This window comes from Hemicordylus capensis, chromosome 3 (genome assembly GCF_027244095.1).
Source record: "Hemicordylus capensis ecotype Gifberg chromosome 3, rHemCap1.1.pri, whole genome shotgun sequence".
In the NCBI taxonomy this organism is placed as follows: domain Eukaryota; kingdom Metazoa; phylum Chordata; class Lepidosauria; order Squamata; family Cordylidae; genus Hemicordylus; species Hemicordylus capensis.
The window spans coordinates 141286269-141303590 of NC_069659.1; the positions used below are offsets into that span (position 1 = coordinate 141286269).

At 42.1% G+C, this 17322-nt stretch overlaps 1 protein-coding gene across 2 annotated transcripts in view; it reads left to right on the plus strand.

The window, feature by feature from the left end:
- Positions 1-839: 839 nt before the first annotated feature.
- Positions 840-17322, plus strand: part of TUBGCP3 (tubulin gamma complex associated protein 3) — a 108261-nt gene continuing 91778 nt past the window's right edge. Inside the window, exons 1-5 of one of the 2 annotated variants that reach the window (XM_053309636.1) lie at positions 840-1143; positions 8938-9045; positions 11199-11266; positions 14353-14430; positions 15179-15396. In XM_053309636.1, coding sequence (XP_053165611.1) covers positions 1068-1143; positions 8938-9045; positions 11199-11266; positions 14353-14430; positions 15179-15396 — 548 coding nt within the window. In that variant the 5' untranslated portion in view covers positions 840-1067. Of the gene's footprint in view, positions 1144-1425; positions 1568-8937; positions 9046-11198; positions 11267-14352; positions 14431-15178; positions 15397-17322 lie in introns of those variants that run through there. The other variant, XM_053309635.1, reaches the window with a different exon arrangement.

Consider the following 17322-nt stretch of genomic DNA (forward strand, 5'->3'; position numbering starts at 1 on the left):
GCTACTACATCACTGGGCTTATGCCTAGGCATATGTCCAGAAGGATAGGCGGGCGGATATTAACGTATCAGATATCCTTGTTGGTAAAGGAATTATCATAGGCCAGGAATCAATCTGGGTAGTCTGGAAGGAGTAAATGACGGTCAGAGAGAAGCAGGACAGTACGCACAGCAATCAAGCTAGCTGAAGCAGGCGTAAAAGCAGCCCTCCTGGCTTCCTATTAAAAAACAAATAAGCCAAAACGCAGCAGCTGTCCTCAAGCAACAGCTGGGATGGGCTAGTTAGACAGTATCGTATTCGAAGGCTAGCCAGGGCTTGGAGGAAGGCGAGGTCTGAGCTTCATCACAGGCGGCAAGATTCTGCAAGGTAGATTCTCGAGGAAGGTCCACCGTGTGGGAAAACCTCACGCGCTGGCTTTTTCCTGAAGTAAAAGCAGCAAAGCGTCGTCTCTCCCGCCCCGCCTCAAGTGCAACGAAAAACAAAGTTGTAAGGAAAAAACCAGAAAGCACGAACGTTCATACAGTTCCAAGGGCGAGTTAAGGAGGCACTGACACTCGTCCTTTTGCTCCTGCTTCCCTTATTTTAAAAGCGACGGCACCCCAGTGAGGCCATACCACACTCTGGATCCTTCATCGGTTTGTGTGTGTTTGTGTGTTGTGTGTGTGTATGGGGGGGTCCCTCGCGGGAAAAACTCCGGTTATGAATATAATCATGGCTACAGCGGTGCCGGAATAGATGGAATGGAAGCCCCCCTGATTCTGATGGGCCGACAGCATGCGTGTCCGTTTGTACACCGGAACCTCTGTGCCGCGGCTTGGTTGTCGCGCGAGGGAAGGTGTTCGGTGTTGCGCTGTCCGTGCTGCAGGGCATTGTGGGGGGCCGCGTTTTAAAACCGTTGCTTTTTGTGTGTGTATGTGTTTATACCTTCGGCGGGTTCTGTTAAAATGGCGCCCTAAGTAACGGGCCAGGCGGGCACTAGGTTGGGAGCTTCGGGGGTGGGGGCCGCCGAGGGCGTATCCCCCTCTCCATCCTCCTTCCACGCCCTCAGTCCGCCCGCTGATGCGAGGATGGCGAGTCCGGATCAGAAATCCCCCAATGTTCTGCTGCAGAACCTGTGCTGCCGCATCCTGGGCAAGGGCGAAGGTAACCGTTCAGATTTCCCCTCTCCTCCTCCTCCACTACCACCAGCGAGGGACGGGAAGGACAGGCTAGGTTGACTTTTCACTCCCCCTACCCCGAGAACTGGGGACACAGGCTTGGAGGGAAGAGGGTGAGGGGAAAAGGGCTCCTGCCTCCTGTCAAAGCCACTTGGAGCTCTACAGGCGGAGCAAGCAGTCCTCTCTGTCTCCTCTCCTCCTCCCCAATGATATTGTCGCATGCAGACGCAGGAGGCTGCTGCTGAGTGGGTGGGTGATCCGAGTGGTTGGTTCACATGCCCTGGGAATCACTTGGGAGTAGATGGTTTTGCTATTGAGTCAATGCAGCGCTCTTCCCTGCCCGCTCCCTCCCGAAGAAGTGTCCACGAGCAGTTTTGTATATCGGACAGAAATATTGAGGCACACACCTTGTAAGTTTGGATGTGGGAACTGCAGGGCTGAGGAGAGTCGTGTAGGTGGAGTATACTGGGTGGCCTGGGACAAGGTGCTGTGGCTCAACCTCAGGACAGGGGATAGAACTTACCCTGTCCTGAGCTTTTTTTCAGGAATGGCAAGGACATGTTTGTCAAGAAGAGAATTAAACAGAACATGCAAAATAAATCTGACTTCAGTTGCTGCAATACTGGATAGGATTATGTTTGTACTGAAGAGGTTTGGTGAGCTGCCTGTTATTGAGAGGCTGCTTACAAAGCTGTGTCAAGTCTTGTCATATTTTTGAGCAGAGAAAGATAGATGCATCTATTATGTTGGGACTTAAAGAGTACATAACGGACATTCCAATGAAGAGCCATAATAGACATTAATTTTGGAAGGAGTTCTTAGTGAGCCAAAGGCTATCTTTTGGCATGCCACTACTCAAATAGTGCCAAAGAGCATGTAAAATTGACTAAATATACAGCTTTCTACAAACAATTAAACTTGACCTAAACCCTAAACTTTTCTAAGTACTGATATTCATAATTTAAGTAGCTGTAAAAGACCCATAACTTTAAGCAAAATATGCAGTCTAGCGTAGGTGCTGGTTAAGTAAACTCAGTTTATATACTGATTTTGTAGTACTTAGTACATCCTGTCAACCTGTACATAGTGAGGGAAAGAGTTGACTGTGGACAGGTAAAGTTTGTTTATTTAGTACATTTATATACCACCCCATACAAAAAAGTCCCTGGGCAGTTCACAGTATAAAATCCATTAAAACATTAACATAATTAAACCAATTTAAAATATAATAAAAACTTTAAAACCAAAAGCCTTACTAAACAGGTATGTTTTTAGATCCTTCTTAAAAACATTCAGAGAATGTTTAAAGGTATAACAGGGCTACTGGAACCATCTATATATATGCATTTCTCTAAAGCGTACCCATCACTAATCCTATGCATGGCAGTTCTTGCGAGAGTTCGTAAGCAAGCTGCAGGCTGGGGGAGGAAAGTGGTGCTGCTGGCAGACAGGCTTGTGGGCGAGGTGGGCAAGATGGCGGTGGGGGGGGTAGAAAGCAGCGGTGGGTGGGGGAAGAAAACGGTGGCAGTGGGCAGGTAGGAAAACAGTGGCAGGCAGGGAGGGAAAGAAAGCGGCGGTGGGTGGGCTGGAAGGAGGGGAGGAGAACTAGAGTCGCAAATGCTTTGTGCCTGGCCCAGCTAGTATTGATGATTATGTAGAGTTCTACCAAGCTGTAGCAGTGTACTACTGTAATGGGACATCATAATATTCTTCCTTTTCCTGATCTGGAAGTAGCCAATGCTAGTCTGATCATCAGGGTGGGGCCAGTTGTTCAAATTACTCTTATAAGGTAAGTAGCAATTTATCTGGTTCTGAAGGCCAGCCATGATGGTGGCAAACAGTAGCATTAACAGGCTGCACCTTAGATATCTGAATTCTGGGCTGCCCAACCATCCAGTTCAGTTTATTGTGATTGTTGATCAAATACAGCCCAACCATCCAGAATGCCTTGCCTTAAAGTCAGTGAGCTCATACTAGTCAAGAAGCCCTGTGATCGACTTTGCCTTATCTTAGTTTCCTTTTACTGCTCTATTTGAGATACGGTATAGATGGCTAGGGCTTTTAAAAATATTTCTGGTTCCACCCTAAAAAGGTCAGCCAATCACACTGTGAAACAAATTGGATCTATTTATCTATCATATTTATAACCCCTGCTAACTTGGCAAAGAGGCGATCCTCTTTTACATAGTCCAGAAACTATTAATGTGGCGATCCTCTTTATTTAGCAGGGGGAGAGTAACTGGCCCCATCCACTCCCAGTGCTGTACCTCCAGTGACTGTTGCTGGTGTCTATCTTATGTTTCTTCTAGATTGTGAGCCCTTCGGGGACAGGGATCCATCTTATTGATTTATTATTTTTCTGTGTAAACCACCCTGAGCCATTTTTGGAAGGGTGGTATAGAAATCGAATGAATGAATGAATGAATAAATAAATAAATAAATAAATAATATACTGCCTGATATGTGTATCCCTAGGCTCAATTAAAGCAGTTTTACAGAGTTAGACAATCAGTTTAAAATTAACTAAAAGTCTGAGAAAACAGGTGCATCTTGAGGGTCTTTTTAAAAGTGGCCAGAGATGGAGAAGCTCTTATTTTGAAAGGGAGTGCATTCCAAAGCCCTGGGGCAGCCACAAGGAAGGCCCAGTTTTGAGTTGCCACCAAACGAGCCAGTGGCAACTCTAACTGGATTTCCTCAGCTGATCTTAATAGGTAGCAGCGTTCATGACAAAGGAGGTGCTCTCTTAAAATCCCTGGATCCAAGCCACTAAGGGCTTTATAGGTAGCAACACAGGAAACTGCCATATACTGAGTCAGACCATTGGTCTATCTAGCTCAGTATTGTCTTCACAGACTGGCAGCGGCTTCTCCAAGGTTGCAGGCAGGAATCTCTCTCAGCCCTATCTTGGAGAAGCCAGGGATGGAACTTGGAACCTCCTGCTCTTCCCAGAGCGGCTTCATCTCCTGAGGGGAATATCTTGCCATGCTCATACATCAAGTCTCCCATTCATATGCAACAAGGGCAGACCCTGCTTAGCTATGGGGACAAGTCATGCTTGCTACCACAAGACCAGCTCTCCTCTCCTAATAACCAATAATAACCAGCACTTTGTATTTTGCTTGGAAACATAGCAGCAGCCAGTGCTGTTCTTTTAAAATTAGTGTTATATGGTCTCTTTGAGTTATCCCAGAGGCCAGTCTGGCTGCTGCATTCTGCACTAATGATAGTTTCTGGGCTATGTAAAAGGCAACCCCACGTAGAGTAATCAAGCCTGGAAGTTACCAGCATACCTGTAAGTACCACAGTTTTTAGGTCGTCTACCTCCAGAAATGGGCATAGCTGACATATCAGCTAAAGCTGATAAAAAGTGCTCATTAGATGGAGTTAACTCTTGCAGGCCAGTACAAGCCCTGCTACCAAGCTGATGTGTTCTAGATGTATATGTGATGAAGTTGGTTGTGCTTGACATGAGGGTCAGGTACTGTATTGGAGATTATGGTACAAGAACTCTGGAAACATTTGATAGGTTTGCAGTGTTCTTTGACACTTTAACAGTGACACTCATGACTTTTCCCCTGAGATGTTGATTTGTAGAGCCTCTTCCCTTGGCTCTTTCAAAGCAGTGGCCTATAGAAGGATGACCTTTGGCTTGAGAGTGGTGTTTGTTTTGTTTTTAAATGAAAGATGCTCTTTCAGCTGACACTGAAATAAAAACGAATGCTGTAATTATATTCACACACACACTTGAGAGTAAGGTCCTTGAACTCTGTGGCACTTACTCATTAGAAACATTTATTGGGTTGGACTACATGTTAACTTGAACTGGTTTGAAACTTATTATGGGAAGTAGGTCCTGAAGAATGTGGCATTTTATATGCAGGTGACAAAATTAAGGCTTTGTAAAGGAATTGTTTGTAAGCCTGTCTTATCTCAAAGGTTCAGGATGGGCAATGGCAGGTTTATCAAGAGAAAGTTGTCTATCCAAAGTCATGCATTCTGCAAGAACAGGCAAGTGGCCAGGAAATCAAAACAAAATATCAATAATACCAAAATTCTTCATACATTAGGATATCTTGACTTATCAGAGGTAGAACAGCATATTAGAAATATTTTTAAAGAAATGTCTTCAAATTCTAAATTACAGCTTCAATTTAAAAAGCCTCAGAATTTTGAGAGAGATGATTTGAAAAACGACTGAAATTCAAAGTATGATGTAAATAATGAATACAAGTATCAGTTGTCAGGTGATATATTGAAGATTGTTCTTGTTATGCAATACATATCCTTTCCAATAGGAAGTATTTTGAACAAATCATTTCCCCATTAGGATGTTTGGTGTATAAATGGAATCTTTTTTCTCTTTAAAAATACTCTTATTTTATTTCTATTGGGCTTTTGTGTTCTCTGCTTAATATAGCATTTTCACAGTATGTCATATAACTTTTAAGATACAAAGGCACAACAAGTTTATTTCTTGTTAACACTTGGTTATAGTAGGCTTAAAGACCGGCCTCCTGGAAACTGGATTCCCTGACTGAAAGACTCATATTTCCTTGACTTCTCTGGTCTTTTTTGCAAACAACATGTGGTCTTGAATATAAACTTTGTTTAGTTATTACGAATGGCCTTGATGAGACCACATAATTTATACTGACCAAATGTCTCTATTTTCTTCCTCTGCCGTTTTGAGAGATTGCTAGAAAGCACTAGCTCTGACAACTGGACACCCTTTCTTCTTGGACCTTTTCCATGTTAATCTTTTGTACTGAGCCTCTAATAGTTCCTCTTCACTTTCACAGGGGATTTGTTCAGAGCTCTTTCTAGCCTTTGCAATATGTATGTTGAGCAGTGCAGTTCTGAATAGAAATAGCTCTGATTCATTCCCTCTTTCTCACTGCCTCTACTAATGTAATGAATAAAGGACAATCCTCACTAAGCACTAGAGAATCTTGGCTTCAAAGCAGGAAATACAAAAGCATATTTAGAGCAAATGTTAGGAATTTAGATTAAGACCTTGTCTATTTTAAATTATTGATATCTTTCCACTTTCTGTTATGCACTTTGAGTTCACAAAATGGTCTTGACTGCTCTTAATTCTTTGGAGAATCTTCTGTGGTATCTGTAAAGAGCTTCTTACTGCATACTGAAATTAAGCCATAATCTTGAATTTATTAACATTTGCATAGTCCCTTTTGACATTTACAAGCAGGCAGCTGGGTTTATGGTTTTGTTCAAGGTGTTTATTATGGTAACACAACACCTAATTTATATCCCACTTGCATTGTTTTCACATTTATGAGGTGCAGCTCTTATTTATTTGACTGTGTGTTTCCCAGGGGATTATATTCTTTAAAGTCAACTGTCTCTTGCGGCGGGGGGGGGGGGGGGAGGAAGAAGCTTGGCTTTTTTTTGTTTTTGTTTTTTTGATGGATACTAATTTGCCAAGATTGCTGTCTAACTTTCTGTTGATGTGAGGTAATTAGATTGTAATTAAGTTCTGATAAAGTAAGAAGACCACTTTGTCAAAAGCTAACATAACAAGAGTTGAGTTTAACAAAATGCAGAAGTGGGGCCTTTAGTACAGCTTCAATCTATTTTCTTTTCAGTAAGCAGTTTTTAATGTATCAACTGATGGAGCCTCTTAGGATCTGCAAAATAGAAGCTTGTTTCCGGAGATGTTGGTTTGTAGAGCCCTTTCTTGTTGCCCTTTCAAAGGCATTTTTGACGTTTGTGAAATCAGAGCTGTCCATTTTGCCGACCCAGTTCTGCCAGATGTAATATGAAGTCTCTAGCAAGAGCAAAGACTAAAAGAACAGACTGATAAAAAGAGTATCTCAACTCAACTATTACTTACTTTAAAAAAGTCTAGTTTAAAGAATATTTCCTTCTTCCCCCCCACTCTTAACTCCACAGTTAGCAGTTTCATACACTGAAATGATACTTCCATCTCAGGCTCTTACAAAGAAAAATGGATGCAAGACCTTGGGCTTGGGATGATTACATTTGCTAGTTTTACATATTTGTAATGGTTTATTTCTCCCAGACCTTAAAGGCTAGAACATTAGAATACTGAGAGATATTTCAAGTCCTCTTCATATTTAGAGCAAAAACCTAAAGGCTGATTGTTCTTAGCAATCTTTAGAGTTGTAGTGAAGATAAAAGCAATATTTTGGAAAAAGACGATAAACAACAACAAATTGAGACACATGGGTAGATTTTTGGCAGGTGAACTGTAAATGTTCTGATGTCTACTATTATTTATTTATTTATTTGTTCAATTTCTATACCGCCCTTCCAAAAACGGCTCAGGGTGGTTTACACAGAGAAATAATAAATAAATAAATAAGATGGATCCCTGTCCCCAAAGGGCTCACAATCTAAAAAGAAACATAAGATAGACACCAGCAACAGTCACTGGAGGTACTGTGCTGGGGCTGGATAGGGCCAGTTACTCTCCCCCTGCTAAATACAAGAAAATCACCACGTTAAAAGGTGCCTCTTTGCCTTTTGTCTCTTTGAGACAATGTAAGGTCTGTTTTTGGTGTACAATGTGCAGGTACAGTACTGACTATTCATTGCAAATATGCAGTACTGGTCTAAGCTGGAATTCTTTATTATTTGGTTGTATACATTGGGGTTCCCAGTGATATATCTGATGGTGAAGAAGCTGCTCATTCTTCCCATAGGCTATTTGGTAAGAGTTGGGCTTGAGCGCTTGCTAGATGATTTGAGGCTGTTTTTAATCCAACTTTGTTTCATTATGTTTTGAGACGATTGATACGAGGTGAATGAATTCAACCTGCTTAACAAACCTGCTAAACATTAAAGAGCCACATGAACAGTGATTTGCCCTGTTCTGATTCTTTGACTTGCCCTGTTGATGCACTTTTAAAGTTATCCAACCAATAGTCGACCTGTTCCAGTTCACTGATGTAGCCTAGTTATCAGCAATGAACTGTACTTTCTTGCCTTAGAAGTAATGTCTAATTCAATGTCTCTAAATGGACTCCAAATTCCTGCAGCCCTAATTTTAACTACTGAGGTCTAGCAACATACATTTCTTAGATCTATACTGATTACACCCAACCACATAGTAGTGTTAGACCAAAACACTTGATGCTGTGCTGGAATAATTTTTTTTACACTCTATATTACAAATGCCAGATTTAAAAGATCTGCATTTGCTTCTGTTTGTCAAAATGTAAAATCTATTAATATATTACTGACTGCTAACAGAGCATGTGGATAGGCGCAGAGCATTCACAAGCTCCTGGTAAAGGTGGGGTGGGAAGACACTGGGGTTGAGAGAGACCACAAGGGATGCCCAAATGTGTTACGGGTTTTTGGGGAGTGAAAGGAAGCCAACCAAAAACGTCAGTCATAAAACACTGACTGTACTCTTTGCAACCCACGGAATGCTTGAACAAAGATTCCAAAAGTAGGTTCTGCTCCTCCCTCTATCAACAAGGCACAGCCAATAGTGCTGGAAGTTTAAGGGGAGGAGGATGAGAGAAAGAACTGGGAAAAGGGGTGAGGGAGGGAGCAAGGAACCTTATGAAAGCAACAAAATATACTAATACCAAACAAGAAAACTGTCCTGACAAGACCCTCTCAACCCTACATTTCACTTTCCTGCTGCCCATCAATGCCCTACTCTTTTCCTTCTTCACTAGCATAACATGATATTTCAGATCTGATGTAACATTTTTGTCATGAGTGCCACTTGTCTTATATTGTAGTAGCCTCTTATTGTTAAAGGATGATTGTGGTTTTATTTCAGCTGATGTGGCCCAGCAGTTTCAGTATGCGGTGCGAGTCATTGGAAGCAACTTTGCCCCCACTGTTGAGAGAGATGAATTTCTTGTAGCAGAAAAAATTAAAAAAGAATGTAAGTTCATCTTCTTTGCAATACTCAGATCTGAGCTGTAATGCTACTTGATTTTTGTCCCGCATGACACAGCAAGTTGACTTTGCTACTCATCAGTAATATAACAAGATTACCTTGTTTATCGTTATAATGCATATGTGTACAATTGTATATATATTTTACTGCTTATATATGTAATATGCATCTCAAAGCCAGAGTAGTTGGGACATTAAATGTGTCATTGTCTAATGTAGGGTTTGCTTTACAGTAAAAATAGGAGCTGTGTGGGGTCTGATCCAGATTGAGACCATGTGTGTGTGTGTGCGTGGGGGGGGGGTGGTTAACCCTTTTACTTCCATGCAATTTTCCCACCAACATTTTCCACCCCCCGTGAAGCTGCTATGGGCCCCAAAGGGCATTGTTTCAATAGTATCTTCGGGGACCAGTAGCAACTTTGATGGAAGACATTTTCAATGGGAAAATAGCTCCTAAATAACTGCTTTTAAAAACATTTAAGTAAACCCTAAATTATATGACAACAATTTAATGTTGTTTGCCTAATTTTGTAGTTTGTCAACTGAAGTTTAGAGGAAGAAGGAAGAGGAAATAATACAGAGCAGGCATATTAATCCATTTGACTTAAGTGGGTTTCTTTTCCGAGTTTCATATGCTGGTTTGTTTATAAATTAGAAATTTCCTCCCCTTGTGTGTGAGCCTGAAACTTGTGAACATTGTGTGGAACAATGATTAAGCCATGATTCTGTGTGACATCTGAACTGGGTCTAAATAATAGGTTTTTATGAAATATAGCAGGCAATGGACTCAGAAACTGAGATGGTGCTCTCAAAAGATGAGTGTTTGCTACAGTGCTTGCCTTCTCTTGTCTTTGACAATGGATCAGATGGCAGAAATTGATAGGGGGCAGGATCATTCCTTTCCACTTTTATAAACAGAAAGTTGTTCTTAAAAACTTCAGTAAAAAACATACCATCTCTCCATAGCATCTTCTGTTCATTTTAGCAACAAGTAGCTGTGACCTTGATTAAAAACACACCAGGCAGCTTTGACCACCAGACTGCCACAAAAGAAACGGCAGAGATGCTTCTCGGGAACCTTCACAAACATGTCTGCGGGGACAGGACCTTTTATAAGGTTTTGTCCTCTGCAGAGTCCCAAGGGTGGGAAAACTTTAGGTTTCAAAGGGACTTCACTTGAGGAGGGTCTGGATATGGTGGTGGCTATTCAGAGGAAGTACAGAACAAAGGACTCTGTTCTGCCAAATCTGCCAATCTGTGTAGCTGACTTAGCACTTCATCTAATACAGGGGTTCTCAACCTTGGGTCCCCAGATGTTGCTGGACTTCAACTCCCATAATCCCCAACCAAAGACCACTGGGGCTGGGGATTATGGGAGATGAAGTCCAACAACATCTGGGGACCCAAGGTTGAGAATCCCTGATCTAATATATATTATATTATATTATATTGGATATAAATGTAAAATAAATAAATCTTGATTGCATTCTGGGATACTTTGAGGGTTTAAAGTTTCTCTAGCCTCAGCTCCTTTTGCTGTGTCAAGACAGGAACTCTGGTTTCATTAAGATTGCACAGAATTCATTGGGAATGGAGCATCACCTTTTGTGGAGCATCAACAGCTTTTGCTCTGGTTCAGCCTTTGCATGGCACTGCTGCTTGATCCAAGCAGAGGCCGGTTTCTTCCTAGCACCAATTGTCCATCTGTGTTACATTTATTTTGTGTAGAAAGCCAGTTTCCCTAAAGAGGAGTAGGGGAGGAAAGAGGCTGTCTGCTAATGCAGATTTTCGATACAGAAATAGATTTGTATATTTGCCTTGTAGTGTAGTTACGGATTTCTTACACAGAAGCAATATTCATGTAGGAAAATATTCATGCTTGTTAGAAGGATGACCCCTATTTTTTAATCCTAAGTTTCATGTCATGCAAGGCAGTTTGCCTACACAAAAATTGTTTTTTTGTGGGAATATGCAGGCAGCTGCATTGCATCAAAAGAGCTGCCCTGATGCCAAAACCATTTGCCTTCAAAGAGGTTTGTGGATGATATGTCTGTGCTGAATAAAATAGTATTTGGCTTAAATGTGAATATTTCACATAATATGCTTATGGTGCCTTGAATATGTCTTTTCTCTTTCCAGTGGTGCGGCAAGGAAGGGAAGAAAATGCTGCTTTGTTTTCAGAGTTGTACAGAAAACTCCACTCGCAGGTATAGGAATGAGTTCCTGCAATCCCAGTATGGAGACAACAAGGGCTGTTATTTGAGCTGGGGTGTAGTGAATATTGATTGATGTGGTTTTGTTCGAATCAATTTTTTGGAAATGTGTTATGTTTGAGTTCATTTCTAGTTCCTGTCTTACAAAATATTAAAAGCTTATTTTTGATGAAAATAAAAATAAGCAGAATTTATTTTAGTTCCCTAGATTTACTTTTTTTATGGGAAGACTATAGATCAGCAAAAAGTGTTTTGCTTTTTATGTTAAACTTATCTCACCACTATCTATTTTTAAGGTAATGTATATTGATTTATTGGCCATTATGTTGGCCTCTTAAGTGGTTTTGTTTTTCTTTCATTGGTATTTGAAGTCTCGGGTTCTGGAAACACATTTTTTAACTGTCAAAAAGAGTTTTGACAGTTAAGTTCAGCTGAGATTCTAAACTCTCACCTATTGTAAGAAAAAAGTTATTCCCTGGCACTGCTGAGATCCCTGCTTCTTCAGGAGAGTTACTAGTTCAATAACTTCAAGGCTTCTAAGGAGACTAGAATCCTTTCTCATACAGCAAAGAGAATATATAATGAACTCAGCTTTGGGAAATCTTACCAGTATTTTCTTTAAGCCCTTTATAAGTAATTCCTCTTATGCTGCTGAAATAGGTTAATAAATTAGTACAACTGAATAAACCAAACTTGAAATGATGCAGAACTGTTAAGAACTGGGCAAGTGAGAATGTGATAAATTATGTGTTTATGATGGGCTTCATATGGAGACAGCACTAGGAAGAAAACCTGCTTGCCCCAACTGACTAATCTCATCTGAGTGGGGCAAATAGGGTATCAGCAGAGGTGCACTTATATAATTTTGGAGCCTGGACCTAAAAGCCTTTGGAGACCGCCCCCCCACTCCTCTGCTGGCGGCCCACAATGAAAGTTAAGCATCATGCCCCTCCACCCACACACACAGTGACAAACACAGTATATTTAACATGTGGATTCTTGAGGGCACAAACAGCAACTGAACTCACAAGAATATAAGAATATTGATTGAATAAGTGCTGTCAAGTCGGTGTCGACTCATAGCGACCACATAGATAGATTCTCTCCAGGATGATCTGTCTTCAACTTGGCCTTTGAGGTCTCTCAGTGGTGCAGTCTTTGCTGTTGCAATCGAGTCCATCCACCTTGCTGCTGATCGTCCTCTTCTTCTCTTTCTTTCAACTTTTCCCAGCATTACGGACTTCTCAAGGGAAGTCTTCTTCTCTTTCCTTCAACTTCTCTTTCCTTCAACTTCTCTTTCCTTCAACTTCTCTTTCCTTCAACTTCTCTTTCCTTCAACTCGTCTTCTTCTCTTTCCTTCAACTTTTCCCAGTATTATGGACTTCTCAAGGCAGCTGGATCTTCGCATAATGTGTCCAAAGTATGATAGTTTGAGCCTGGCAATTTGTGCCTCGAGTGTAAATTCTGGATTGATTTGTTCTATGATCCATTTGTTTGTTTTCCTGGCTGTCCATGGTATCTTCTCCAGCACCAAAGTTCAAAAGTGATGCTTTTTCCATTTTGCTTCTTCAAAGTCCAGCTTTCACATCCATAGAGTGTCACAGGGAAAACCGTTGTCTGAACTATTCTAATCTTTGTAGGTGTAGACACGTCACGGCATCTAAATATTCTTTCCAAGTCCTTCATTGCAACCCTACTTATTGGTAGTCTGTGGCCTATTTCTTGACTGCTGGATCCCTTACTGTTGATATTCTATCCTAAAAGGCAATTTATATGCTAACCATATACTGAGAGAAGCTGGACTGGAAGAGGATGAGCGTGGTTTTAGAGTTGGAGGAAGAAACATCATTAACCTGCACTATGCTGATGACACCACTCTGATAGCTGAGAATGCAGGTGATCTGCAAGCTCTAGTAATGAAAGTCAAGTCTGTGAAAAAATGGGACTACGACTAAATGTAAAGAAGACTAAACTAATGACAATGAGTACAGCAACCAGCCTCAGAATTGACACTGAAAACACTAAAGTGGATAGCTTCTGCCTTTTAGGATCAACCGTCAACAGTAAAGGATCCAGCAGTCAAGAAATACGCCACAGACTAGCACTTGGTAGGGTTGCAATGAAGACCTTGGAAAGGATATTTAGATGCTGTGATGTGTCTAGACCTACAAAGATTATAATCATTCGGACACATTATGTGAAGCTCCAGCTGCCTTGAGAAGTCCATAATACTGGGAAAAGTTGAAGGAAAGAGAAGAAGACGACCAGCAGCAAGCTGGATGGACTCGATTACAACAGAAATGAATGCACCACTGAGAGACCAAAAGGCCAAGTTGAAGACAGATCATCCTGGAGAGAATCTATCTATGTGGTTGCTAAGAGTTGACACCGACTTGATGGCACTTAATCAATCAGTCAATCAATCAATCAATCAATCTTCATGCAAATATGCAGTAGCAGAAATATTTCAACAATCAAATTAACATATTCCCATCCCACATATTTCTTTCCCCACTCCCTCCTCTGTCTCTAAAGCACCCAGCATAAGTCATGATCATATTCAGCTGCCCGGCGCAGTGTGGGCCAGTGGCAACCACACCACCCAGGACAGACTAAAGAGGATTTGGGGGCCCCAGGGTGTGTGGAGGCCCTGGACTTTGGCCCCAAAGTCCAAGGGTAAAAACACCACTGGGTATCAGTGAGGATTGAAGATTCTTAAGAGCCAGCTCAGGTTTCAGGTCTCAAGATCAAAGGATCAAAGTTCAACAGAGAGGCAAGGGTGAACTGACCTTCTCAATTTGAGCAAAGCAGCAGTGCAAATTCCTTTAATTGATTTTATCTACTCTGTTGGCTAAGAAGGTTCCTCCTACCCCAATAATGATGAAGATAATAATGGTGGAGATCAGCCATACACTGTCAATTATACTTGGTTAGAGTATTTGAAATGATGCACAGTATCTCTTATCTACGTATTCTAGAAAAGTAGAAAATACTTATTCAATGGCAAGTAATGCTTAATAATTATTAGAATTCATTTTGAAACCTTGTTGCCTTTTCTTAATACTTCTCTTTTGTGATAGGGTGTTTTGAAAAACAGATGGTCAATCCTCTACCTCCTGCTCAGCCTCAGTGAAGATCCACGTAAGCAGTCAAACAAGGTAGATAAGATACTATTATTCACAATGCAGGGACTGGGATGACGCCAAAGTGTGGAAGTTAGAAGTCAGCAGTGTTTTCTCTGTTTTTTTTCATCTGTGTGCAGAATGAATTTTGTTCTGGGCAGCAGTATTAAGGCAGTGTGCGTGCCTGTATAGTCAGAGTGGGACCGTCCTGATTCTGTCGGAGTGGGATCTGAAATTAACTGAGCAGACATTAAAAAAAAAACTTTGTGTACTCGTGCATGTGTGCATGCACACCTTAAGGGAACACTGGTAGTCAGTCTTACAAACATTTAGCACAAAAACCATCTGAACTTCTGTACCTTTGGAAAGATTGGAAATGGCTCTAAAAAGTCAAATGTGCATTCTGTATTTTGTTAGTTTTAACCAGTTCTATATATGTAGAGTTGTACAAATGGGAGGTACTTCCCTTTGTGCAGTGGGAGGAGATTTTTGCTTATTCCTCCCTTCCTGCTGCAGCCACATATGCTGCATGCCATTCTGTTTTGGAGGGCCCTCAAGAGCAGATTTTGGGGCATGCCGGGGATTTCATAGCAAAGGAGGATTGGCAAAAATCTCCACCTTGCATGAATTAAATGTCTTCCATTTGTGGACAATAACATTTGATTCCATTTGTGGATGACAACCCATTGTAAACCAAAGGCAATGACTATCAGTATAGAGAGCCTTTGTGTTCAGAGTGTTTTAATCTATGGATCTCTCAGAATTTATTTTATTTTTCTTTAAGGTGTCAAATTTTGCTACACTGTTTGCTCAAGGACTGCCACGGGATGCTCACTCAACTCCTTATTACTATGCCAGGCCTCAGACGCTCCCACTGAATTACCAAGATCGAAATGCCCAATCTGGCCAGAACGTTGGCAGTATGGGAAGCAGTGGGATCAGCAGCATAGGCATGTATGCACCAAATGGACCGACACCAACTCCACAGTCACTTCTTCCAGGGTAAATAAAATTTGATCATCTTGCAGTTAACCTTTCAGAGAAGATCTGCTTTATGATTAGAGGTAACAGTGAAAGCTTCCTATATGGATTTCCCCCCCCCCCCCCTATATGGAATACAGCTGTCACTATTGTTTCATGCTAAATGTTGGCCCAGTTCAGACATCACATGAAGCCAAGATTGAAACCTGGTTTTGTGTAACATCCCCTAGCCTTAGATGTACACCAGGTCTGCTCAACTTTGGCCCCCCAGCTGTTTCTGGACTACAACTTCCATAATCCCTAGCTACAGTGACCAAATAGCCAGGGATTATGGGGGTTGTAGGCCAACATCTGCAGGAGAGCTGAAGCTGAACAGGCTTGGTGTACACACTCCCCCATCCTCTTTATATGCGAGGCAAGGAAGAATTCTATGAAATCCTTCTTGTGACTCTGTATATAGGACTATTGCAAGATGTTATATTTCCAAATCTGCTGGTAAAAATATTATGCTAAACTTTGGAGTTGGACAAAACTCTTGATCAGTACATGGAAAAAAATAACCAATTCGTAGATGTATTAAAGAAAACTAGCTGAGCTAGCGCAGAGTGTCTGCGCCCCTAATTCTCCCTGTCTCTCCCCCACCCTTAGCCCCATTTCATTCTCCCTCAGTGGCCAGGCTTCTTCTCCCCACCGGCCACCGCTTCTCCTTCCTGCCCAGTGGCTGGCCTGGCCTCTAGTTCACCACCGATGTCGCCGCCTTCATCTCTGCCCACCACCACTGCCATTTCCCCACCAGCCTGCCAGTCTCCTCCACTTTCCCGCCCACCTGCCACTGCTGTTTTCTTCCCGGCCGGCTTCATCCCGCGTCCCCACGCTGCCACCTCCCCTCGCTGCCTCCCGGCCCGTCACAGCATGTGCACGTGCAGCAGTCACTTCCAGTCCGCAACATACCGGAGAGGCAAGGAGGTTTGGTGCCGCCCCAGTGGGACTGATTTTGAGAACAGCGCCGGCAGGGGAAATGCGGTGGGGAGGTAAGATCACCCTCCTCAAAATTATCCCCCCCTCCTTCAAACCAGTTCGGACAAGCATCAACACCGAGATAAGATGTCTTGAGAGCCGACCGCATCTAGAGCACGAGAGGACAAGTCACTCTTGAGGGTGAGAGAAGAAGCAGCTCAACAGTCTCCCTTTACATAGTGAGAGAAAACAGTTCAACACCAAGGCACAGTGTTTCCTTTGGTGTTGATTATCGATGTTGAGGAACAAAATCTGCTACAGGAGATGGAAAAGGCATTGGATCAAGTTACCACCCGCTCCCTTTTATCTCTTCTTGACTCCTCTGAGAGCACAACATCTGCTTTCACCCTTGAGGGTTTTCTCAGCCAAGGTTTAGATGTTGAGAAGGAATTGGATGATGTTATTGTGGCCCATCAATGTCATAGTGAGGTTTTACTTTCCATGTTCTCCATGCACACAAGACATAGCTACCTAACTGGTAAGGATTTCTCTCAGTGCACCCCTTTGCTGTAAGCACACAGGTCATTAGGTTTCTCTTGCAACATATGGCTGCTCTCATAGCCACAGGGCTGCAGTAGAGTGAGATGAGCTCAGGGAATATTGTTGCAATGTGTCTCTTCTTCATATGACTATGAAGAATCTCACCTGTGGAAAGCACAACAGGCTGCTTTTGTGGAGTGCATGGAAGGCGACCATGTCCATTCAGCAAGTCTAGGAGCAGCGCAACCTGTCACTCAAGTGCATAAGAGATGTAGTTTTTAAAGCTCCAATAGCGGTTGCAGAACCATCTACATTTTGGAGGTCCTCAAGTAACTCATCCACTAGTAGTTACATCTTCTGTTATGAAGACCCAATCTTCACATGTATCGATGGCACAAGTGGTGTTTAAGGTGTCCAGTCGTGAGCTTGGCTTACATGTTACAGTAACAT